The sequence below is a fragment of the Cucurbita pepo genome, chromosome 14 (assembly GCF_057944985.1).
Source record: "Cucurbita pepo subsp. pepo isolate OVF chromosome 14, ASM5794498v1, whole genome shotgun sequence".
Taxonomy (NCBI): Eukaryota; Viridiplantae; Streptophyta; class Magnoliopsida; order Cucurbitales; family Cucurbitaceae; genus Cucurbita; species Cucurbita pepo.
Window position 1 is genome coordinate 4,022,835 of NC_141811.1, and position 24,772 is coordinate 4,047,606.

General features: G+C 36.3%; 4 protein-coding genes and 2 non-coding genes across 12 annotated transcripts; 5 read left to right on the forward strand and 1 right to left on the reverse strand.

Annotated features, from left to right (window-relative positions):
* Positions 1-442: 442 nt before the first annotated feature.
* LOC111809629 (uncharacterized) lies at positions 443-3,396 on the forward strand. Of its 6 annotated transcripts, none has more exons than XM_087117268.1 (4): positions 459-550; positions 795-843; positions 950-984; positions 2,789-3,396. In XM_087117268.1, the coding sequence occupies exon 4, from the start codon at positions 2,790-2,792 to the stop codon at positions 3,078-3,080; it is 291 nt and encodes a 96-aa protein (XP_086973394.1). In that variant the 5' UTR covers positions 459-550; positions 795-843; positions 950-984; position 2,789; the 3' UTR covers positions 3,081-3,396. The 6 variants fall into 6 exon arrangements, with proteins under 6 accessions (XP_023551758.2, XP_086973394.1, XP_086973393.1 ...); XM_087117267.1 differs by lacking the exon at positions 459-550 and adding an exon at positions 571-706; XM_087117269.1 differs by lacking the exon at positions 459-550 and adding an exon at positions 632-699.
* Positions 3,397-6,400: 3,004 nt separating this feature from the next.
* On the forward strand, positions 6,401-12,534 carry LOC111810097 (putative E3 ubiquitin-protein ligase ZFP1). Its single transcript, XM_023696671.2, has 7 exons — positions 6,401-6,674; positions 6,785-6,877; positions 9,274-10,131; positions 10,391-10,779; positions 10,877-10,975; positions 11,846-12,034; positions 12,123-12,534. The coding sequence occupies exons 3-7, from the start codon at positions 9,309-9,311 to the stop codon at positions 12,267-12,269; spliced, it is 1,647 nt and encodes a 548-aa protein (XP_023552439.2). The 5' UTR covers positions 6,401-6,674; positions 6,785-6,877; positions 9,274-9,308; the 3' UTR covers positions 12,270-12,534.
* Positions 12,535-13,158: 624 nt separating this feature from the next.
* On the forward strand, positions 13,159-13,232 carry TRNAI-UAU (transfer RNA isoleucine (anticodon UAU)). The gene has a single exon. It is a non-coding gene; the product is annotated as a tRNA-Ile (tRNA).
* A 422-nt stretch (positions 13,233-13,654) lies between these two features.
* Positions 13,655-13,728, forward strand: TRNAI-UAU (transfer RNA isoleucine (anticodon UAU)). Its single transcript has one exon. It is a non-coding gene; the product is annotated as a tRNA-Ile (tRNA).
* Positions 13,729-13,811: 83 nt separating this feature from the next.
* On the forward strand, positions 13,812-19,372 carry IQD10 (IQ-domain 10). 2 transcript variants are annotated; one of them, XM_023696486.2, is made up of 6 exons: positions 13,812-14,065; positions 14,673-14,765; positions 15,454-15,549; positions 16,301-16,519; positions 17,228-17,341; positions 18,821-19,372. In XM_023696486.2, exons 2-6 carry the CDS (start codon positions 14,691-14,693, stop codon positions 19,094-19,096), a joined length of 780 nt encoding a protein of 259 aa, XP_023552254.2. In that variant the 5' UTR covers positions 13,812-14,065; positions 14,673-14,690; the 3' UTR covers positions 19,097-19,372. The 2 variants fall into 2 exon arrangements, with proteins under 2 accessions (XP_023552254.2, XP_023552255.2); XM_023696487.2 differs by having other exon boundaries at positions 14,063-14,154.
* Positions 19,373-20,788: 1,416 nt separating this feature from the next.
* On the reverse strand, positions 20,789-23,825 carry TCP4 (TCP family transcription factor 4). The gene is made up of 2 exons (XM_023696485.2): positions 21,225-23,825; positions 20,789-21,143 (listed from the first exon to the last, which is right to left on the reverse strand). Exon 1 carries the CDS (start codon positions 22,552-22,554, stop codon positions 21,259-21,261), a length of 1,296 nt encoding a protein of 431 aa, XP_023552253.2. The 5' UTR covers positions 22,555-23,825; the 3' UTR covers positions 20,789-21,143; positions 21,225-21,258.
* Between the last annotated feature and the right edge of the window lie 947 nt (positions 23,826-24,772).

The following is a 24,772-nucleotide window of genomic DNA, read 5'->3' on the forward strand; positions in this document are numbered from 1 at the left end:
CCCAATCTTTGAGCTTCCAGGTTTTAAAACGTGTTTAATAGGAAAAGGTTTTCACACCATTATAACGAATATTCCGTTATTCTATCCAACCAACGTGGGATCTCACGCTATAAATTGTCTATGTAATTAAATTTGGCGCCAACTCGTCAATGCAAAACCAGTTATTTATTTGTATTATGACTCAATTACCTAATTTGCTGGCTCGTTCATAAATAGAGGTACGATAAACTGTTCATGATAAAGACGGTTGTATCTGTTCTTGATTCTTTTGTTCGTTCTCTTAGTTCCCGAACTCGTGGAACAAAAGTGGAATCAATTATAAAGGAACAAATTGTTTTATAGCTAGTTACAGTTATATCATTTTTAATCTTAATTTTCGCGAATAAATCATTTTAAACTTTTAGTTAATATTTAACCATTTTTTTTAATTTCATTTCATTTAAAATAAGTCAAAAACCAAAATTATTAATCTCTCTCAATTCTACACGAGTTCAAAGAACAACAGGAAAATAAATCCTATTAGGGTTTGTGATATGAACGAAATTAATAGGTATGTTAATGTTTGTGGTATGTTCATTAATTTTAGAGTTTCTGGTGGTAAAATTCAGGGTAAAAATGTATCCATTTTATACAATTTTTGTTGTTTCTGGTCTCGATTGATTTTGGTTTCGAACTTCAGGGTTTTCTTTCATCGCAAATGTAAAAGGTTTTGTCGATTTTCAGTGTTTAATTATGATCCTTTTTTTGGTGCGATTTTCGTAATGGAATTCACTTTTCTATTTGATTTTTTGCAGGCTTCGCTGATAATTGTCGGCTGTAATCGTAATTGTTCATGAATTCAAGGTACTTGAATTTAGTTTCAGAGTGCTTTCTCTTTATCCTTTCGTATTTCTTCAGATTTTCCTGGGAATTTATTTGTTTCCTGTTGGATTGGTGGGAGCCGTTGAAGATTAGGGAGGAATTTCGGGAAGAACTGCGATCTAGGTTTACTTAAATGCTCTGGTTACGATTTTAGTCTTATTTGAAATGTTCTTCTATGATTATTTGTATCTTTTGTGCTTTGATTGCTTAGAAAATTCCCATTTCTAGTGGTTTTTGCTCGTGTGGAGTATTGGATTCTGGATTTTATAGCTGGGGTTTGAATGTTTGCTTGTGAAAGAGGCAGGTTGAGAGAAGAGAAAGCTCAGGTTTACTGAACAAAAACCTTAACCAAGTAGAGTTTTGCTTTGATTTTTGTTTCGTATCATGATCATTTATTCATCTCAGTGCTATGACTCTGCTCAAGAGATCAAAGAATGCTTGGCCGTAGAACGATCTTACTTGAAAAGGATATGTTCTATAGGCTGTATAGGCTGTAGAACTGAGTTCTTGAATTCTAAGAATTGGCTTTAGAGGGGAGTATGTGTGCTATCAGATTGTCTGTCGGAGTTTGAATTTGTAACGACCCAAACTCACCGCTATCAAATATTGTCTTCTTTGGACTTTTCCTTTCGGGTTTCCCCTCAAGGTTTCTAAAACGTGTCTGCTAGGGAGAGGTTTCCATACCTTTATAAAGAATGTTTCGTTCTCCTCCCCAACTGATGTGGGATCTCACAATCCACCCCTCTTTGGGGCCCAGCGTCCTTGTTGGTACACCGCCTTGTGTCCATCCCCTTCGGGGTTTAGCCTCCTTGCTGGCACATCGCCCGGTGTTTGGCTCATATACCATTTGTAATGGCCTAATCCTGCCGCTAGCAGATATTGTCCTCTTTGGGCTTTCCCTCAAGGTTTTTTAAAACGTGTCTGCTAAAGAGAGGTTTTCACACCCTTATAAAGAATGCTTCGTTTTCCTCCCCAACCGATGTGGGATCTCATAGAATGGGTGGACTAAGTTTATGTTAATGCTTATGCATGGTTGGTTAGCTTGGTATTTAAACTCAAAGATTATTTCTTGAGTTTCTTTCATGGCCAGGGGCTTCTCGGTATTGGTAGAGTCGTTTTTAATCCAATGTTCGTTTCTGCTTTCAGGGTTTAGTAAGAGGAGATATTTGTTTCCTTCCTTTTTTACTCTGTCATTTTGCTATTGATCTGAAATTCTGCAAAGAGGGGGTGCTATTACTATGGAAATGAGAACTCTCTGTCTCTGCACCTGGGGTTGAAATAGAATTATTCATTCCTTGTTAGGAAAACTCGAGCATCGAACGTGTCTGTAACAGCCCAAGCCCACCGCTAGCAAATATTGTCCTCTTTGGGCTTTCCCTTCAAGGACTTTCCCTCAAGGTTTTTAAAACGTGTCTACTAGGTAGAGCCCTTATTAGTAATGCTTTGTTCCCCTCTCCAACCGATGTCAATCGAATACATGCCAGTTTATTGTCTCTTCTATACCATCTTGTTCTCTACTTCTTCCACTGGTAAGAAAGTTTTAGTTTGTGAGATCCCACATCGATGGGAGAGAGGAACGAGTGCCAGCAAGGACGCTGGGCTCCCACATCAGTTGGGGAGGAGAATGAAGCATTCTTTATAAGGGTGTGGAAACCTCTTCCTAGTAAACGAGTTTTAAAAACCTTGAGAGGAAGCTCGAAAGGGAAATCTCAAAAAGGACAATATCTACTAGCAGTAGACGTTACACTTAGTTATCACCGGATATGCTTACCTAATTTTAACCTTGTAATCTTTGTTTATGGGCATTGGTATTAGTTTGTAAAATGATTGTCCACAAAATATTTCTGAAGATCAAGTATATTGAAATGGAGTTCACTTCTGAAATCTTCCTTGGTTCCTCTTTGGTTTGGTATCTCTCTCTCTCTAGAATGGCTAGCAGCTGGAAAAGATCATTAGGGAATGTCAGGTCCCTCATCGGCAATTCAATGGGCGGTCTCAGAGGCGGCGCCAATCTCGCTTCTTGGGTCGTCGCTGGAACCCTCGCCTACTTCCTTTGGGTCAAGCCCTCCCAAGACCTCAAACGTGAGCAGCAGGAAAGGGCTGCTCTTGCAGCTGTGGATCCTCATCGGTATATTGAGAAGAGGAAACCTATTCCCGATCCCCAGGAAACTAGTTCGATATACGACAACAAGAATACGCCTCGAAAACCAGAGGAATAAGCTATGGAGGAGACTGAAAACTTTAGAGAAATGGAATTTTGATTGAGCTTGTCACAGATTGGAGGGAGCCTAGAACTATGAAGGTTAGAAGGTGATAGATGAGGAATGTGTGTGTAGTTCAGTAAAGAGTTGTGGTCAAATCACTTGAAGGTTGAAAAGGTTCTTTATTTTTTGTTTTTGTCATTTTCTTTGTTCACAAATCACCCAGTAACCCGAACTACCCAACGGGTTGGATATTTTATTGTTCGGGTTGGGTTGAATTTTCGTAGAACCTAAATTTTGGTTCAGTTCGCAAGTTAAAGATTTTTTTTAGTCATTTCAACTTAACCCAAATTGGATTCGATTAGATTAAATTTTCTTTCTTTATTTGTAGGAGTGTTCAAAATGACCCAATAACTCGTACTACCCGATCCATTAGATTTTTTTTTTTTTTTTTGGTTGGGTTGAATTTTCTTAGAATTTAAAATTTGGTTCAGTTTGCCGATTGAGATTTTGTTTGGTAAAAATCTATTGCTCGTCTTTTTTGCGACGAGTTTGAACATACAAAGCTCTACACATTCTTGTACCGTCAAAACATGATAAAGCAAGAGGGTAGTTTGGGAATAATAAACTTTTGACCAGCCTAAAAAAGTTCCAATTTTGACCGAAATTTTGGTCAAATGGTCAAAAGGATTACGCGGACGACCATGGAGTCGAGTGTCAAAGTTATGAAAAGCAAGAGGGTAGTTTGGGCATATGTTGAAAATTGAAAATACTTTTAAACATTTTACTTAATTATATATATTTTTTAATCGAAATCAAACTGTAATGTTACATGTCTAAAATTCATATCAGAATTAGAATTTATATTCAACAACTAATTGCCCTGATAATGCCGGATATGATATATTTGTCATTTCTAATCGTAAAGACTATTCATATAGACCAATACGAATAATTTCAGCACGTTATGTCTTCCCTCTGATAAATTTTTTCAAGAGATTATTCAATAAAAAAATTACTTTACCCGAAATTAAAAAATTTCACTTTTATTTATTTATAATATTAATTAATAAATAAATTTAATGGAAAGATGGGCCCACAAAGAAGTAAAAACCATTACATAGGGATAGTGATGGATCCAATTCCCAACATTTGCACTCAAAGAATATTCCTTTGGATATCTTTTATTTACTTATTTATTATATATATCTAATATAATATGTTTCTTAATTTTTTAAATATAAAAAATAATTTGTAGGTAATTTTTGAAGTTTAATTAATAAAAATAAATTTGAATTCTGGTTTTGTTTAAAAAATACTTAAAAACTTTCAAAACTCAAAAAAAAAAAAAAAATAATAATAGAAATAGATAATCTTTTATTTTATTTAAGTTTAAAAAATATTCTTAAAATTTTTTAAGAGTGTTTTTTAATTTTTTTGAAAAGTATTAATGAAACAAAATTAAAGATTCAGGTATTTTTTTTAACAAATAATTAACCGTCAGAACACTTGTACCTTTCAATATTGTTCTCGAAGACTCATTCTTAAATGAAGATACTCGAGACCCTTGTCTTGTAATATCGTCTTCATCACAATACAACACGTGTCATAAAGTAGCTCACTTAGATCACGAGATAGCTCGCATATTTTTAGGTCACATAGAAAAAATATATTTATTATTAAAATACTAATTAATTATTAGGTTCGATCAATAATTATTAACTCTATAAAAGTTTTTCAGGGGTTGGATGGTCTTTTGACCAATTACACGTGTCATGTTATGATTGGCACGTAATTAATACCTAATTTAATCCCACTAAGAAAAATAATGGACTTCAACCCTAGAGGGCATTTTATTTCTTGTCAATTTTGTTAATGTGACGTGTGTGCTTCTTATTGGTTGAGGAATAAATTAAATTATCTCAAAATTACCTTTTTTTAATTATTAAATTAACTTATATATTACCGATATAAAATAATTAAACAAATATTATTAATTGGTCCGTGAAAAAAAGTCCACGAACATCCATATTTATCTGGATAACCCTAACGATATACACCTTCAAACACGTGTCAATAAAACCATTTATAAACGTATAAAATTAAATAATTTCTATTTTTTAAATAATAATATATATATATATATATATATATATATATATATATATATATATATATATATATTAATTTAAAGGCAGAAATAAAATAAAGCATATATAGTTTTTTAATAATTTTAAAAAATAGCTCTGCTCAACTTTTGGTTGAACAGGGTTATAAGCTTTATTCGGGCAACTTGAGTCACCAACCTGACCAACTCATGTATACCCTCACTAGAAGGACGTCGTTGAATTAAGATTGTTTCGAGCTAAACATACATAACTCTCAGTGATGGGTGAGGTTGTGAACTTTATATGGGTGGCTCGGGTCACCAACCCAACCAGCCCGTGTATACCCCTACTCAAAGAATGTCGCCTAACTATAATTGTTTCAAGCTAATTACACGTAATTATCAAATTTTTAAAAATATTCTTAATTACACTTATTTGAACATCGTATCTAGAGTGTCACACACACACACGCACACGCACACGCGCACACATATACACACACACACACACACATATATATATATATATATATATATTTCAATGAAGATGTGAAGAAAATATTGTTGAAATTATCGAAAGATATTTCAATTCACGCCACATTGAAAAAGAATGAAGTTTTATGTTTTAAATTTTGGGTAGATTAGAGTTTAGACTAATTTAGAGTTATTATATTTCATTAATGTATTTTAAGACTTTTAATTTCCTTTAGGTTACAATTACATTTAATTATGGTCATTAAGTATGAATGTTACAACTCTTGGGAATGCGTGTAGTAGTTTCATTTTGAGGCTATATAAAGCCATGTATGTTGTATTTGTAAGAAGACTTATAAAATATATATAGTAAAAGAAGCATTTGTGCTATTCTTTAGCTAATGACTAAGTTTCTTTGCAATTCTATGTAGTTTAGGTGGCATGTAGAATCATTCAAGCTCGACATGATCAATCTTGCTTGTGGAGTGATTCGAATCTCAAACAAGTGTTCTTGCGTTGAGATATTTGATCAACAAGAATCATTCAAGCTAGAAATGATCAATCTTGCTTGTGGAGTGATTCGAATCTCAAACAATGTTCTTGCCTTGAGATATTCGATCAACAAGATAATTCGAGTCTTATTTCCCTTGTATTGATTCCTTATATATATATTTATTTATTTTTGTTTTTAGAGGAAAGAAACAGGAAGCTCACGGACCCAACAATTTAACGGTTAAAGAAAAGGGAAAAAAAGTTGAAAAAAAAGAGAGAGAGAAAAGAAAGGGTTCGTTATAATGTAATGCACAGAAATTAGAGGAGAACGAGCGATTAAAAGACAAGGACATTCATCATTTCTCTCTCCTCAAAAAGGAAAAATAAAAAATAAAAATTCATTCTTGCCTCTGCTCAGTTCCCTTTTGTAATGGAATTTATCATTTCTGATTTTGATTTGTAACAACTGCTGCTGATTGTTCTTAATTTTGAGTAATTTTGAGTAATTTTGAGCTTTAGGGTTCTTCCCCATCGCTAATGTAATGGATTTTTTTTTTTTTTTTTTTTTTTTTTTGTGGATTTTCGATGTTTGATTCATTACGTCTCTTTTTTTGGTAATGAAATCCAGTATTTTCTATGATTTTTTCAGGCATCGGTGATAAATTTGTATGGGTATTTCATCGGTTCAATCGTTTTTGAAGTTCAGACGCGTTTGATCACAAAATTTGTTCATGACTCCAAGGTACCTAATTATCGGCCCTAATCGTCTTGGATTTTTTTTTTTTTTCTTGTTGGACTGTTGCGAGCCTTTGAAGATTCGCGAAGAAATTCGTAGAACTTCGCGATCTATCTTCTTCTGGTTTTTTTTTTTTTTCTCCCTAAACTACGATATGGTTATGAACTGAGGGAGTATCTGGAATTTTTTATGAAGAAAATTTTGAGTTTATTAGCAGCATGTTCATCGTGAGACTACTGGTAGGGCACTGATTTAGCAGTAAATGGATTGAACTGTTCGTTAATTAATTTTTTATGGTTCTTCTTACCGGCCTTGACATCTTTAAGTTTGATTGTTTCCCATATGTGGTGGTTTGTGTTCGTATGGATGATTTGAATCTGGATATGAAGGAGGTAGGTTAATTGAAGAGAAAGCTCAGATTTACTGAACAAAATACCTTCACCGAAGTAAAGTTTTGCTTAAGGATGTTTTTCATTACTGTTTATTTTTGTTTCTGATTGATTCTTTTTTGAATCATGATCACTGACACGTTAATCTCGGTGTTATGAGTTTCGTCGAGCGATCATAGAATGCTTGGCTGTAGAGGGGAATATCTATGCTATCAGATTCTCTGCAGGAGTTTGAATAGGTGGATTAAGTTTATGTGTATGCTTAGTTTGGATACCTTAGCGTTTAAACTCGAAGGTTATTTCTGGAGTTTCTTAATGTGGCTGGTGGCTACTCGGTAGACGTTGTACGTGTACCATATGTTTGAATGGGTGGGTACGACTTTCAACTATGGTTTTGTGGTTCAATGTCGAATTTAGGCTCCAAGGTTTTAGTAAGAGGAGGTGTTTTTTTTCCCTTCTTTTTACTGTCATTTGGTATTGTTCTGATATTCTGCAATGGGTTGCGTTTACTATTGGAAAAGTGGGCGCTCGGTCCTGCTCCTGGGAGTTGTAATGGAATTATTCGTTCTCTGTTAGGAAAATTCGAACAAACATGAATAACGATGTCAGTTCTACCTTCTTATTCACTTCTTCTTCCTCAGATTAGAAAGGGAGTGTTCGTTAGTCGATAATTTTCCTTTGCCCTCGATATCTTCTATTTTCTGCTTTTATATTCCATCCGTAGTTAAGTTTTGTTTTTGTTATTTGTTTTTTTTTTTCTGGTTTACGAGACAAGCATCCTTCAATTCTTTATTTTCGAAAACGTTCTTTTTGGTGTAGCTATCATACATGTCTTCTACATTTTTGTTACAAATAATAGATCTGCTTGCCCAGTTATCCCTTGATTTCTGTCCTGTTTTTTGCTATATTTTCCATCTCATTCACCCTTAGGTTTTTTAGCAGTAGATGTGTGTTTGCCTCTACAGCTTAACTTTTATATGTTTATGAACTAATAACTTTTACAACAGACAATTTTACTTGACTTTAACATTTAATCCGGGTTTATGGGCGTTAATATTAGTTCATTTTATTAGTTCTTAAAATGACTGTGAGACCCCACATCAGTTGGAGAGGGGAACGAAACATTCATTATAAGGGTGTGGAAACCTCTCCCTAACGGACTCATTTTAAAACTTTGAGAGGAATCCTGGAAGGGAAAACCCAAAGAGGACAATATTTGCTAGTGGTGGGCTTGGGTTGTTACAAATGGTATTAGAGCCAGACACTGGGCGTTGAAGCATTCATTATAAGGGTATGGAAACCTCTCCCTAGCGGACTCATTTTAAAACCGTGAGGGGAACCCTGGAAGGGATAACCCAAAGAGGACAATATCTGCTAGCGGTGGGCTTGGGTTGTTACAAATGGTATTAGAGCCAAACAGTGGGCGTTGTGCCAGCGAGTACACGGGTATGATCCCACATCGGTTGGAGAGAGGAACGAAGCATTCCTTATAAGGTTGTGGAAACCTCTCCCTAATATACGCGTTTTAAAACCTTGAAGGGTAGCCTAGAACAAAAAGCTTAAAGAGAACAATATCTGCTAGCGGTGGGCTTGAGTTGTTACCCTGTTCCACTAAATTTTTCTAAATATCAAGTATATTGTACAAGTTATAGTTAATGAAATTTCAACTCACATTTTGCTACGTAAGCACCGGTAATTAAGTATTAAACTATTAGACAGAAGTAGTTATTGATTTCAGACTTTACTTTCCATCTATATTCTTTAGGGTTGTTTGAAAGTTTTGAAATATAATGTTTCTTCTAATAATCTTCTCATTTATTGAAAAAATGCATTTGCATCAGTTAAATCGTCTTTCAGTCGTCTAAATATGAAATATTTTCCTTCTACTTCGGGAACGCCTGTCTGGGATATTAAACATTTTTCGACTCTCTAGACGTCAAATGTGAAGATATGCATTTTAATACTAAGTTGTCCAGTTTTCTCATAATGAATTTTTCTTTCTTTCATGAGCAGATAACTTTCCTATATCTTTTAATTTCATTATCAACATGAGGCAGAGAATACCACACACTAGTCCGATGGTCGATTTAGAAATGGACCGACTAGGTCAGAATTATCTTCATGCCGAACCATCTGTCATTCTGCCAGGCATATCTAACCTCCCTCAGCATAGTATGCATTCCATGGTTACAGCTTCAGGGAATGCACCGAATCCCGAGGCGCATTATCTTCCCGATCCTTATGATGGCTCAATGTTACATGGTTTAAATCAGTACAGTAGTGTTCAACATCATCATAGTTTAGGTTTAAGCACTCCAGCTCCTGGAAATTATTATTACTCTTATGTTACTCTGCCATCGAGTAACGGGTTATTACCTGCACCCCTAAATCATAACGTGAACGACCATTTGCCATCCTCTAGCAATTATGGGGTTATTCAAACTTCTTCTGATGGCTATGGTAGGAATTCGTATTCTGTAGATGAAGTTAGCGATCCACGCAAGAGAAAAATTACAGAAGGGAGTCCTGGGAACGTTCAACACTTGAACGGTCTGGCCAGCTCTAGTTCTTCAGTGCATTTGTCGAATTCAAGGCATCCTGACGAGGTTGCTATGGTGGAAGCATCATCTTTCCCCTTGCCTCAGAGTAGATGGAGTGGACCTCGGAGTAGCGTTAGAGTTGGATCAAGTGGAACTAGGCATGACCCTGTTCTACCTCCAGACCACAATCTTTCAACTCTTGGAAATAATAGGGGTCAATACCTTCAGCCTGCAAATTCTACTTTCTGGTTAGACCAACACTTGCAGGCTAATTGTGGCAATGGAAGTGCTTCTTCTTGGAATCAGACGTCTACTGCACCGTTCATGCACGGTATCCTTTCTTATATCTATTTTTGGTTCTAATTACGACCCTGTCTGCGTTAATGTTAACAGCATTCTCAAACTACACCTCAACCTCCAATTGTTATGAACTTTAGGATCATATATTAAAAAATTTACGTATCATGTGATGGCTTTTGATTGTGTAAATAATTGCTGGGACACTGAGCCAAGCTAAAATGGCATATGTATACATTACTGAATTGTGAAAAACCTCTCTTATGTAAGCCTTCTGTTATAATATTCGACAGGAACGAATACGAATGGAGGTTTGCTGGAAACCATGAACGTCGGCGTGCATAGATATCACGAAACAGCGGGGAACAGGAATTCTAGAAATATCCAACATCCTTCCATTAACCATGGCCACCACATTCACAATCACCCATCTGCAGTTGTGCAAAGAATTAGAGGCCACAATTTCCAGTCCTACCCACAAGTGACAGCAGCTTTATATGGATTTCCCTTGAATTCTTCATATGGAACTATGAATCCTCATAATCTGGAGATCGGGCGTAGGCAACCTGGAGTAGTTGCACCTACTGGTCATGGGCTGCACCGGCTTCCCCGAGCCGGTGTTGCTCCCGACACTACAACTAGACCTCATAACATTTCTCAGTTGAGATTCTTGCAGGCTGATGTAATACTTCTTCCCTCGTATAACACGTTTTTCTTCTTAATAGCTTGTCTTTCTTTAGTCATTAGTAGCTTATGAATGAGCAAACGGGTACCTACAGGAAGTTGCATTACTGGAGATTCCAGACTTATACGAAGTCGGAAATTCCGTAGACCATCACAGGGACATGCGATTGGATATAGAGGATATGTCTTATGAGGTAAGTTATTGATCGTAATTTTCGACACACACTGAACACTTTGACACTTCATACTTGTTTCATCCTTAAGCTAGAATTTAGATAAATTACTTGTTTCATCTTCTAGCTCAAAATTCTTGTGTTAAGATGTCACATAACTAGGCATATGTAGTTATTTAAGCATAGGTGTAACTAAGGCCAAACATTTTACAAAGGTTATTTGAATATATGATCTACGAACATCTCACGTTATTTGAAAATAGGTATATCTTTTATTTTTTTTACATATTTTTCATTAGTCTTCAAACTTTCTCCAATTTTAAGTATATCTCAGTTGGTTAAGACATGTATAGATAATGAAGAAGTCAGAGGTTTAACTCCCCAACCTTGAATGTTCTGAACTCAGAAAAATTGTTTGTTATTGCCTTTCAACTTTCAATTATTTGTTTTAGTTGTCAAACTTGACATGAATAGTTAATTTAGTCGAGGCGAGTGCGTTGAAAACACTGGATCTTGTTTCTGAGCTGATAGAATGACTTGACATGAATAATTAATTTAGTCGAGGCAAGTGCGTTGAAAACACTGGATCTTGTTTCTGAGCTGATAGAATGACTTGACATGAATAGTTAATTTAGTCGAGACGAGTGCGTTGAAAACACTGGATCTTGTTTCTGAGCTGATAGAATGACTTGACATGAATAGTTAATTTAGTCGAGGCGAGTGCGTTGAAAACACTGGATCCTGTTTCTGAGCTGAGCTGCTAGAATGACTTGATTTGTTGATTTTATATGGAGATGGCTTGGGTTTAATCAAACACAGGGATAACCAATCTATTGGTGGTTTTAATCATTTATATGAAGCAAGCATTGACTTACAAAAGGGCTTATGCAGGAACTTCTCGCTTTAGGAGAGCGAATCGGTAACGTCAGCACTGGATTAACAGAGGAAATCATCAAAACTCAATTAAAGACGAGGAGCTACATAGCACCTACAATAGTTGTTAATCTGGAGGACGACGAGGACGAGAACGAGCAGGGTTCAAGTTTAGATCAGGACGCAGATTACTGTATCATTTGCCAGGTAAAAGATTAAAGTGTCTTTTATCTTCTGTACATCTCTGGTTTTGAGTTTCATCTTGCAAGTTTGATGATCCTCATTGGTTTTACAGGATCACTATAAGAACCGCGAGAAAGTTGGAACGCTCGATTGCGGGCACGAGTACCACGCAAGCTGCTTAAAGAAGTGGCTGCTTGTCAAGAATGTCTGTCCCATCTGCAAATCGGAAGCAGTGGCGACCGATCGGAAGGAACGATGACTATCAGAGCAGTTAAAATCAAGAACCTCTGTATGCTGTTCCTTACAACCCATCTATCTATCACTGCAGTTAGCTGATCTTTTGATGACTTTTGTATATGAATTTGCATATAAATATATATATATGACTTAAAAAGTAAGTGTCCAGCTCATTTATTTGTTGGCTTCCAGAACATGGATCCTGTTGTATTTATAAAACTTTGTACAGACTTCTTTCTTTATCATCTTCTGTACTGACTTGGTAATGAAGGCGCATTGTTCGACTATGTACATTTGATGAACTTCGAGTCCTTGAATGATCATGTTATTAACCAGTTGTGAGATTTCATATCGGTTCGGGAGGAGAATGTGCAAGACCCTCATAGCATGATCTCGGGAAGTTGAATCAACTCTATAAATAAGATTCTTCGATTTCTTCCCGCCCAAATCCTTGAAATTTTTTCTATTGTTCATCTCTGATCATATATTACTCTAAACAAAATTCAAATCAATTAACAATTTTAATGCATAATTGTATGATTTATTTGTGGGTTAGTTTTAATTAGGTTAAGAGACGTTAGAAACTCGATACATGTTATAACGAAGTTTTAACTATTCCCACTTTAATTTTATTTCGACTCAATAATAAATCACTTAAATGATATTTATAAAAAATAAATATTTATAAATAAGTCGAAACAAATAGAGGAAGATACTTACGTATAAAAATCATGCATTAAGTTTAGGGTACGAATTTATATTTTTACTAAAATATTATTTAAACTTTAATAAAATAATATAATAATAAAAACATAAATGGTCATTTTCTAGAATAAATTCGGAAATTTTAAAAAATAACTGAATTAAACAAATTATTGATTTTAAATAAATGATATGTCACAATCAAACATGGTCCCGTAGCTCAGTTGGTTAGAGCGTTGGTCTTATGAGCCGAAGGTCGCGGGTTCGAACCCCGCCGGGACCAATTGATATTAGTGTTTATTATATTTTATTATTTTTGTACACGTGCCCACTTGCACTCTCGTCCTTTCTCCTTCAATAATTAGGTAAGATTATATATCATTTTCTTTTCACCAATTAATGAAACAAAAATTAGTTATCCTTTAATGCCTAAAATAAATCAATCAATTAATATTTTTTACTCCTTTTTATTTTTTATTTTTTTATATCTCAAATTAATCTGTAATTGGTCAATTAATATTATTTTTTAAAAATAAATAAATAACAAATTTTCATGAAAAAAAATATAGAAACATGCGATAAAATTTTGTTCACAAAGTTAATTATCGCTTGAGATTTTAGGTATTAAATACTATTTAAAACTTAATAAAACAATATAATAATTAAAACATTGAAATATTTATCTGATGAACCAATATCAAATAAGGTCCCGTAGCTCAGTTGGTTAGAGCGTTGGTCTTATGAGCCGAAGGTCGCGGGTTCGAGCCCCGCCGGGACCAAGGTTATTTATATGTTTTATTTATTTATTTATTGATTAAAAAATTAAATTATTTTATTTGCATAGCATTTAGATAGAAGGTTCAGTTCCAATGGCGACCTGTTTTCTCCTATCACTCTTCTTCCTCACTCCGCCATTAGAGAGGTGACCCTTCATCTTCCAGAGATGAAACAGCGGCTTCGTTTTGGTTGTGCTGTCATTTCTATAACCATGTTCATTGATGGAGCTACTTCTCCTCTCTCTGTTCCTCTTATTCCTTTTCTTGCCTTTTACTTAACCTTCTATTTCTACTCCTTCTCGCCCCTCCATGCCGGACGCTATCTGTTGCTTCTCCACTGGTAAGCTCTTGTTTCGTTTTTTAAGATTGTTTTGTCTTTTATCGTTCTACATTTTTTGTTCCATCCAATAGAGGAAGGGAAATCATCCGGTAAGCTTTTGTTGTTTTTTGTATTGCATTTCTTATTTATTACGGTGTCGATCAGTTCATGGTTATTTGTTTCTTCTGCATTTGGATTGCGTGCATTGTTCACACTTCAGAAATCACATAATCTATTTGTTGTAATGTCTGCGAAGGGTATGGATATGAACCTTTTGTAATTTTATGAACATTTTTTTTTTGTTTTTCATTTTGATTACCGTTCGTTTTTGTTTATCTCTGTGCACCGTACTTCGAATCTTAGATTGCGAACCCTCTATGAAGTATGAACGCAATGGAGGATTAATGGTGATGATGAGAAGGATCTATTTGTTTTGGTTGTGAATTAGTTTTAGGTTTTGTAACAATTATCTTGATTTGTCTGGTGGTTCACGGGTTTTTCTGCATTCAGGGTCTGGCATGCCCTGTTTACTCTCCAGTAGAGCATATAATCTATTTGATTAAATGTCTGTGATGAGTAGGAGTATGAGACTCTAATCTGTGCACTTTGCATTTTCCATTTTGATTAGCATTCTGGTTGGATACGGATGAGTCCAGCAAGTTGTTTTTGGACAATATTCAACCAACGGAAGGTGAAACATGTTTCAAGCAATGGAGAACAGGTAAGCTTTCTCTTTCATTTGTTCTCTCTTGAAGATATGAATTAAGGCTATAGTAACTGTCTTTTCATCGTTCTCTATTTCTTCATGCATGTTCGTATATTGCAATGTTTTATATATATTTTTTTGTTGGGAACTTAGCAGGAACCTTATTATTCGGGCATAAAAAAGGGAATTGATTAGGTTGGTTGTGAAGATTACTCAGTTCAATAATTTTTTGGCTTCTAGTCTTGTCTTTTGTGCGTCGTCTCTGGTTACTAACTTCTGCTGAAGTACAGAACCAGGAGAAACTTATTCGAACTTAAATTTGACGTTTGATTTCTCTACCTAATATTTGGAGGTATAAGCTTCCTAATTTATTGATTATTGCTTGGAGTTTTACCTTGTTCATCATATCACTGAAATATTTGTTTCTCATAAAAAAAAATCACATCAGTTATTGTGGTAGTTTGTTAAAGCTTTATCTGTCTCTTGCTTTCCTTTTGAATGAACCTCTCATGAGAACAAATTGAGATTGAAAAATTATTATTCTAAACAAAAACTTAGTGAAATATGATGTCTCTGTTATTATCAAATTCTTAACTCGCTTCTCCATTTTCCCACTTATGCTCCTCTTCAAATAACTACATTTGCACTTGTTCTTATCAAAATTTCAGTTATTGCAAGTTGCTCTGTCTTGTTCATGGGTCAGGTACACGTAAAGACAGGAAAATCCAATGGTTCCCCTAATGGAAAGAGTGAAGATTTAGCTGCAACGCGAATTCAAAATGCATTTCGCTCATTTACGGTATATTGAATGTGCTTAATAATTTGTTACCTATCTATTTTGCTTTCTTCTCACACTGATGATCGAATGAGCTGCTTCCCGTAGCTTTACCATATTGCTTTATTTCCAGCTCCCTTGGATCCAATTTGTTGGCTAACTTATGCCCTTGCAATAAATTATAAACGCTGGAGTTGCTTCTTTAGAGATCAGAATCAGTGATTCGCATCCTGTCTTTTGGTTATTTTTCAATAGCGTTGTTTTAAAAGTTATTCCATTTCCCAGTTCATGGTTTTTGATTAACCGATGGAATAAGGAAGAGCAATCCAAACAATATCAGCAACAAGAACGAAGTCATAATCTTCTTGTTTCTCGTGAACTAACTAACAAAGAATCTCGAATCCAACTACTTTGGTTCTGATTCATAATAACTTTTTATTGAGGCTTGCCTTCACTCGACTTGGATATTATTGTTTGTGATGCTGAAACAACGTCTTTACATTCCAGGCATATTTAGAGTTCAGTTTTTTCCAGATTCATATCTAAAGATGAGTTCTTCAGGCATTATCTTGTCATTTTGTGCCTTTGTTGGCCACATTACTTGTGATTGCCTAACCTATAATTTTGTATGATGCTGATGCGGTCAACGTTTATACTAACCAAAGAAGATTCCAACATTGCCTATGATCTATTTGTTATACAGACATGTACCTCGATGGTAATAACAAATGAATCGATCATTTTTTATGAGATGGTTTAATCTTTTGTCTTCCAGGCCAGAAAGATTGTACATGATTCGAAAGGGCCAGAGAGGTGCCAGGATCTAATTCAAGGTGAAACGGCTACAAAACAAGTGTTAAGCTTCATTCATTCATGGAGCAGAATGCAGCAAGAAATTAGAACACGTAGACTCTGTATGGTCACAGAATATCGAGTCAAACAAAAGAAACAGGAAAATCAGCTGAAGCTTGAGGCTAAAATTCATGAACTTGAAGTAAGTGCCATTAACTGTCTTCCATGAATTTTTTAATATTCTGATTGAGTACTCATTTTCTACTGGGAAAGTTGAACAAAATCTTTTCGGGTTTGTTCGAATCTTAGGAGATCAGCGTTATCATTGCTTTGGTTGCTGCTTAAAACGGTCATGCTTACATAGGAGTTGTATGGAAATAGCATAGTTATGAAATATTCTGTTTGTTAACTCACTTTATATTTTATTTTGTTTACTCATTTATAATCCACTGCTTAATAGCGATTAAAGAAAATCAGGGATTCTTTTTAATATCTACTTCAACAATCTAGGATCTATATTAAATCTTTCCAAATTAGTCGTTTTTAGCCATTTTATATAATATTTTACTGTTGAGCTATTTTAAAAATATTATTTTAAATTTTTTAAATTTTCATTTGGTACTCTTTTTATTTCATTATTTGTTTTTATTTTTTAAATAAGCTCGCATGGTCACCTTTTTTAACGTTTAATTTTTCTGTTTAAAATCTTAGGCAAAATTTGAAATCTAATTAATGACTTAAAGAACATGTTTCTTCTGATTACAGTTATCATTCTTCCACTCCAGGGAGAAAATTTTAGGGTTTCTTTCAAGTACTTGATTTGTAGTTGAAGAGTATCGTTTATCTTGACTCAATTGTCAATTTACTAAAGACATAACATTATCTGTGGTGTGATGCTCAACCATCACAGGTAGAATGGTGCGGTGGATCTGAAACAAAGGAGGAAATACTTTTCAAGATTCAGCATCGAGAAGAAGCTGCTGTGAGAAGGGAGCGTGCTATGGCGTATGCATTCTCTCATCAGGTATGCTTCATCAATCACACATGGGCCTGAATTGAATTATACTCATTCAGTTATAGAAAGTTGAAACCTAACGTTTATACATATACTTGAAAAATGAAGAAAACAATAGATTTAACGAATTGGTTCTTAACATTTGCTCGTCATTTGTTCTTTACAATATTATTTTTGTATTATTTTTTTTTCATTGAAAATAGTTTAAGACACTTGAAAATATTGAAATACTAGTGAACCGTAGTAATTTTCCTAACTTCATCATATTTCACTTGGTCAAAACATATATTTTCAATTCAAAGGTCAGAGGTCCCATCTCATATATCTCAACTAAGACATGCATTTAACAAAAAGTTAGAAGTTTGAATCTCACCTTGATATGTTGTTAACTTGCCAAACAAGTTAATTATTAACTTTTAAGTTAGGAGTGGTTTTGAATCATAAATCATTAATGAACTTTAAACCCTATTTAATACATTATTGAATGTCGTTGAGTGGTAAAAGATTGCTTAGTGGTAATCTGACCTTAGAAAAAACATTTCTTGGATTTAAATTTTATTTTGGTCCAAAAAGTTGAACACTCATTTTCCTTTGGCTCTTGTATCTTCTATTTTTCTGGGATAATTTCCAAATTTTCATAAATACTTATAGTTTGTTTTGGGGCTCATCGTTAAATATTTTGCATTGTATTTGAAGCTCACAAGCCACATGTTTTGAATTTTATTCTAGACTGGAGAAATGACCTAAAACGCAAGTCTATAATGGTATTAAGCAAATTTTTTTATAAAAATATTTAAAGTATTTGATGATAGAGATCAAAATTAACCTTTTAACTTTAGGGGTACTGAACAAAACATTAAAAAGTTTGAAGACCAAGATAAAATAAGGAAGAAAGTTGAGAGAAATAATATTCAATGAATTAAATCACTAATTGACTTTACTTAACTCATATTAAATGTTTGTTTATTGACAAGATTTCTTACGGAACTTTACTCTTAAATTATTGCGTGCTCAAATTATTATATCATTAAAGAATTGTCTCGTCTTAGATCACTACTCACTTATTTTTTTGTCTCTTTCATATTAACGGTAGCACTCATTACTATTATCTTGAATTAAATCACTAAGCTGTTTTTCCTTTTTGATTGACATGAGTATGTTTACTTTTGGCCATTTTTTAATTTGTACGAAACCATTTCGCTTATATCCTTTATTATTATGAAAATTAAACACAATGATGAGTGAAAACACATCAAACAGCCAAATGTACCTATTTATTACCAATTATGAAGCAAACTGAGCAAATAAATCAATGCTGAGAAGATCAAAATCAGTTGGTAAAGAGGGTATATTTTATACGTGTTGACAAATAAGAGTGTTCTTTATCAGCATGAAATCAGTTCCTGTTTTTGTCTGCAAATAACAAAGCCTTTAAAGGAAAATTGTGGCTTTTCTGTTTTGTCATTTAATGGTGAACCCCATCTGCAGTGGAGGGCCAATTCCATCTTAGATCTAAATCCGGCTTCATACAGCCTTGACAAAGAGAACTGGGGTTGGAGCTGGAAGGAGAGGTGGATTGCTGCTCGGCCATGGGAGATCCGAGCTAATACACATCCCACCATTCCAAAGAAGGTGCAGACGAAGCAAAGAAGCAAACTCAATGAAATAACATATCAACCGGGGTCTAAGGTCTCAACCTCAGCCATTCATTCTTTGTCAAACAAGGGGAGTTCAAAGGCTAGAAATTCATCTATGCCCAAATGAAACAAGCTACAAGAAGCTGAAGGCCTTTTCCATATATAATCAGTCAACCGACAAACCACTGCTGACAAATTCAGTGAAATGAATTTGGTAGTTCTCACGATAATTTCACTCGGCTTGCTTTGTAGTGTGAATCTCTATTATTCTTCCCAATAAGAGAGAAAACTTCATATTTTCCGTGAAAAAAACATGCTTAATGTTCCATCATTTTCTTCCGCTAGGCATTTCCTTGATTAGTTTGCTATTCTCAAGAAAAAAGATACAAGGTGCATGATCTAAGAGGTCTCATTTGCTCTTTCCTTGCTCTGTTTATTGCTCTGTATGGACTGAATTAAAGAAGCACCAATTAAAGCAGAGCATTGTCACTATCTCCACATGAGACAATTTTATTATCCAAGAGACTGCAGTAGAGAAGAAAGAGGGAGAGAGAGACATTCCAGCTAGATTGTGGAATTTACAGGGTTGGGGACCATAGACAGATGATGAAACAAAATAATTAGGTGGTATCCATCTGTATATGCTTCTATATTTGAGCATTTTTGTGTTCATGCCCTTCTTTCTTGGCTGTTCAGTAGATTTACTCCACTCTACCCACTTGGTCACCGGCCGCCCTATCTATCACATTCATATTGAATATGGAGCAATATTTCAGATTCCTCTACCTCAGGATCTTATTGAGTTCTAATCATTTCCCAAACATTGCTTCAGAAGGAAATACTATCCCTTGTACCAAGACTGAAAAAACAGGAATCCAATTCTAGTAGTTTGGGCACAACCAGACCCCTAGATTGGTGGTAAGCTCCAACTTTTGGTTCAGATAAGAACAGAAACTTAGTTTCAACAGGTTTATATGAATAGGCCTTCTTGTGCTTTCCTTTTCATACTAGAATTCAGATTCTAAGTTTATAATTCAAGGAAGCTTAAAGGAAAGCTACAACGCACTGCTGGGCCAATTTTGTGATCAAATTTTCTGAATTTGACGCTCAGGATTAGGAGGCAGAACTTTGGACTTACTGAATTTTTTAGTTACAAAACTTGCTATTATCTACTCTTCTTGGAAAATGACTTGTCATTTGCTTATATGCGATTTATCCTTATAATTCTTTCTGCAGGTTTGAAGGAAAATGCTGATGGAAACAGCTTTCTCTTGGAATTCACTCAAGCAAACACCATAGTTGCAGGAAATAGCAATTAGCTTATGCAATCTAGACTACAGCTTAGCTCCTTTCACCAGGTATAAGATACCAACTACTTCTATAGTTTTCAGAACAAGAAAGCATCCACCATCTTTAACCCAAGTTTATCAGCTGGTAGAGCAGAATTATAACAATTCCACTCTTTTCCCGAGGGTTATTCCTCATATTTTGAATAGCCAAGGTCTTTTGGTCTAGGACAATAAAGAGTTCCAATTGGTAATACATACGAGGCTTAAGTTTTTTTTGGTCAACTAGGAATCTTGTCTGACCCCGAGCAAGGGCCTAATTCACGTACATAAAAGGAAGGGTAGGGTAGGTCTTTCACTTTTCTTTTTTTTTTCCTCAATAGATGAGTGGAGCATAAGGTCAAGATATGCCTATAACTTACAAATTTCTAGCCTTTTGCCATAGAATTTTGCTGTTATACATAGAATTCAGGGGACCATACCACAAACAGGCTCAGTTTCCAGCTTAGAAGGGGAAAGTAAAACATCCCAAAGAAACTAAAATTGAAATATTGATTAAAAAGAAGTAATCAGAACAATGAAAGTTTTGCTACAGAAACAAATAAGATAGACAGTTCCATCGAAGGATTCGTCAAAGATTAGACCTAAGAGTTCTTTCATTATTATTGTTATTTGGCAGCATGAAATAACACAAACAACTGGCAGAAGCTAAATAAACCATGGACTATAAGACCTGAAAAAGTACTCAGAATCACTACTTCCATGGTAAAGGCCTTGAAACAAAACGACCCAAAATTCTGCCCTCTTGAGTACCATGCGGTGTCTCAACGCTGGTGCTGCTAACCTTATCTTTGTAATTGAGGATGCACACCTGCAATAACATAACGTCTGAAGTAGGAGAGAAGCTGAGGTTAGAGCAATTGTGTTGAGGATCAGATAAATTTGAGAACTGGGTATTGAAATTAGGACCTGTGAAACGGAAAATCTTGGGATTTTGATCAAATCAATGGCGAGAATCAGAGGAAGCAGAGGATGGCTTGTCTGAAATGCCATCGTGCTCCTCCTCACCCTGAATTCGCGTTGGAATGTGAAACCCGGAGAACCCGCCGGTGGCGAATCCTAAACCTGTGTAGGAAGATTGGTGGATTGATGGTGGTATTTGATGTTGTTGATGATCAGTGGCTGTAAGTGATGGGTCAATCCAAGCGCGAATTGAAGGTGTGTGACTGGACTGAAGGGGTCCCCTCTGAGAAAAAAACTGGTTTTCTCCAATTAATGGCTGCATAAGTTGCGAAGGTAACAGCGCAGTTGGTAACTGCGGCGAGTTGAAGACATATCCTGTACTCCTAATCCCAGCTCCGCCATGACTAGTGCCGCCGCCGCTACCAGTTTCTGCACCAGATGCGTTCCAAGTTATCCTCGGGAACCGGCTAATCTCCCCCGGGTTGAGGTTGTGCTCAGACCAACCAGCAGTGGTCACATCAAACCCACTCAAGGGGGAGGTACCGGAAAATAGGACGTGTTCATTCTGATGTCCTTGACTCTGGTGCTGAGCATGATGCCGGTGAATAGCTATTGGGTCTTGAAAAGACTGCAAAGAAAGCCTCAGATCTTGGTTCTGGCTACGCGTCCTGGAAAGCAAATCTTGTGGATAATTCTGGAATTGAATTGACGATGAAGTCGTCTCCGCCGCCGTGCCTATAGGGAAGAACGACTTGATGGTATCGGCAATGGAGTCCGAGTCCAGCGACGGTGGGAGAAAGCTCGAGGTGCTGCTATTTGGGCCTTCCCCCATTCGGGTATGCTGCAAGTTTTGCCGAGGAAACTCCGAAACTCTGCTGTCGCTTCCCACCACCGTCGCTCTCCGGTTACCGGTTGAATTGAGAACATCGCGTTGGACAGAAAGTAAGTTATCATTCACATCGTTCAGACTCTGCTGCTCCTGCCGCTGTGTGGATGCGTTTGCTGTGCTCGGATGCCAAGCAGGGAGCTCGGCGAGCTCATCGATGGCGGCCTTGGCCTTTTTCATTAGCCAGTCTACAGCTTTACTGGGTCGGTCATATCCGAGGCGGTCTTGGACGTCGTAGAACTGGATGGCGGTATGAGCAGAGAGGCGAACACGGCGGTCTCTTGGACCTTTAGCTGTACAAACTTTGCTGTGACGATCTTTCCTTCCAGTGGAACGAACAATGTGTCCACCTTGAACCTCCACAATCTCCCCACCGCCGCCGCCGCCGCCGCGGCCAGTTCTCATCCCCAACCTTGACGACGTCGATGTTTGGCGGTGGCTCTCTTCCATTTTTCTCGCATATTCGATGCTCTGGTCTGCGAAAGTGGAAGAAGAGGCGGCAGAGGCCGCCACCGGATGAGGTGGAGGAAGGTGAAAGTACGAGCGTTCCTTGGAGGCTTCCTGGTGGTGGGGTTGTTGTTGTTGTTGTTGTTGTTGTTGTTGTTCTGACTGTAAATCTAAAGCTGCGTAGTAATTGTTCAGATTTTGGTCTTGGTGAGCGTTTTGAAGAAAAAGATGCTGATTCTGGTGCGCATTGAAAGGCTGTGGTTGCTGCTGCTGTTGCTGCTGCTGATGGTGGTGGTGTTGGCGGTGGTGGGGCGGAGAATCTTGGTCGTCTTCCTCTGCTTTTCCGTCTACATGCCTCGAATTTAGAATCTGGTTTTGATGCTGATGATGATGATGGCGACTTCCTTGAGGATCCAGACTCGGATTGTTTTGCTTTTCTTCTTCCAGCTTTAAATGGGTACTGCTTTTTCCTAATCTTAATGGCTTCTTCTATCTTCCTCTCTCCCTCCTCCCTCCTCCTGCCATTGCTGCTGCTGCTGCTGCCACCATTCTGCAACCTGCTGCTTCTGCCGCTGCCGCCTCGTCTGCCTCTCCCAAAAAGCTCTGCCATTCATCTTTTTCAGTTTTCACTTCCATCCCCCCACCTCCACCAGAAGCCTAAACCCAGTTCCAATTCCACAGCCTAACCCATCTCCCTCTCTCTCCCTCTCTCTCTGCTTTCTCTCTCTGTTTCAGCACAGCTTTTGAGAGAGATATGTCTCTTTATGTGATAGATACCCACTTGACCAGGGAAACCCCAGATCACTTTACGGAACCACCCTCCTCCCAATTCTCTTTCTACATGGACATTTGTAGAGAGAGAAAGTGTGTCTGGCTCTGGCTATGGGCTATGGCTACGAAAAATGAATGTAACAGTACATCACCAAGTGCTCTGCTATAAAGGAGAAAACGAGAGAGAGGTCTTTAATGGCGGTAGCAGCCGGCAGTGACCACCAGTGGCAACTTAGCCTACTATACTATCCTGCTCGTAAATAAGATTTCAAAGATCTCTGCCCAATATCATTACTGAATTTGCTGTGATACTCTGTACTATTGTACTCCCCTCCTCCTCCCAATAGATTGTTTTCTCCAAAATCTTCCCTTTTTTTCTATTCAATTATTGGTTTATTTTGCTGTCTAATGCCTTCACTTTTTCCCTTCTGTTTTTCTTATGCCTCTCTCACATTAGATCTTCAAGTTAAATTCTAACTTCAAAAGGGGTTAATAATTGATAGGAACATTTCAATTCTGACGTGGGTTTCTTCACAAGTGGAGAATAATTAGTTCAAGTTGGGTTTGGAATAACCTTTCTATTTTTCCTCGTTCCAGAGATTTGAACTTCCGATGTACCTTTATGTTCTACCCAAACTATCATATACAATTGGTTTGATTCATTGCCTTAATTTTCAACCATGTGTAGGTATGAATTCAGATATGTTACTTGGTCGTATGATTTGACTAACAATGTACCCTAACTTTAGCATGTAATAATTTAAGCTTCCTTTGATAATTATTTTAGTTTCCCTTGGGGAGTTATTATTATCTATAGTTGGCCTCTATGCTAGTTCTTATTTTCTTTAAACTTAAGTTCTCTGTGTTCGTGGGGGAGCTATTATCTATCGTTGGTCTCTATGCTAATTCTTATTTTCTTGAAACTTAAGTTCTTTGTGTTTGTGAGGGAGTTATTATCTATCGTTGGCCTCTATGTTAGTTTTTATTTTCTTGAAACTTAAGTTCTCGATGTTTGTCAAGGAGTTATTATCTATCGTTGGCCTCTATGCTAGTTCTTATTTTCTTGAAATTTAAGTTCTATTTATCGTTGGCCTCTATGCTAGTTCTTATTTTCTTGAAACTTAAATTCTCTGTGTTCGTGGGAAAGTTATTATCTATCGTTTGCCTCTATGGTCGAATCAGTCGGAGTTTGAGAGAACAGCCCACTCTTTGTTTGATTCGTATGCATCATTGTTTAGACTTGCTTCTTTTTGCAGGGGTCTTGATATATATTAACAAAAGATTAAAGAAACGACCCATAATAGGATTTGTTTTTATATTTTAAAAAAATAAAGTTGATGAAATTTCCGAAAATGGGACGACAATCAAGCTCCCATTTGTGTTGTTGTACACATCATTTCAAGTTCCCAAATCTTACTGTCTTGAAATTGACACTCCAAATCAACACCCA

Bases quoted from the DNA above. Each gene is read 5' to 3' on its own strand.
- LOC111810097 (XM_023696671.2), top strand. From the start codon at position 9,309: ATGAGGCAGAGAATACCACACACTAGTCCGATGGTCGATTTAGAAATG. The intron at 10,976-11,845 runs GTAAGTTATTGA...GGGCTTATGCAG, and splicing joins TAGAGGATATGTCTTATGAG to GAACTTCTCGCTTTAGGAGA. The intron at 12,035-12,122 runs GTAAAAGATTAA...TTGGTTTTACAG, and splicing joins ATTACTGTATCATTTGCCAG to GATCACTATAAGAACCGCGA.
- TCP4 (XM_023696485.2), bottom strand. From the start codon at position 22,554: ATGGAAGAGAGCCACCGCCAAACATCGACGTCGTCAAGGTTGGGGATG.
- IQD10 (XM_023696486.2), top strand. From the start codon at position 14,691: ATGAGTCCAGCAAGTTGTTTTTGGACAATATTCAACCAACGGAAGGTG. The intron at 14,766-15,453 runs GTAAGCTTTCTC...TTCATGGGTCAG, and splicing joins TTTCAAGCAATGGAGAACAG to GTACACGTAAAGACAGGAAA. The intron at 16,520-17,227 runs GTAAGTGCCATT...CAACCATCACAG, and splicing joins CTAAAATTCATGAACTTGAA to GTAGAATGGTGCGGTGGATC.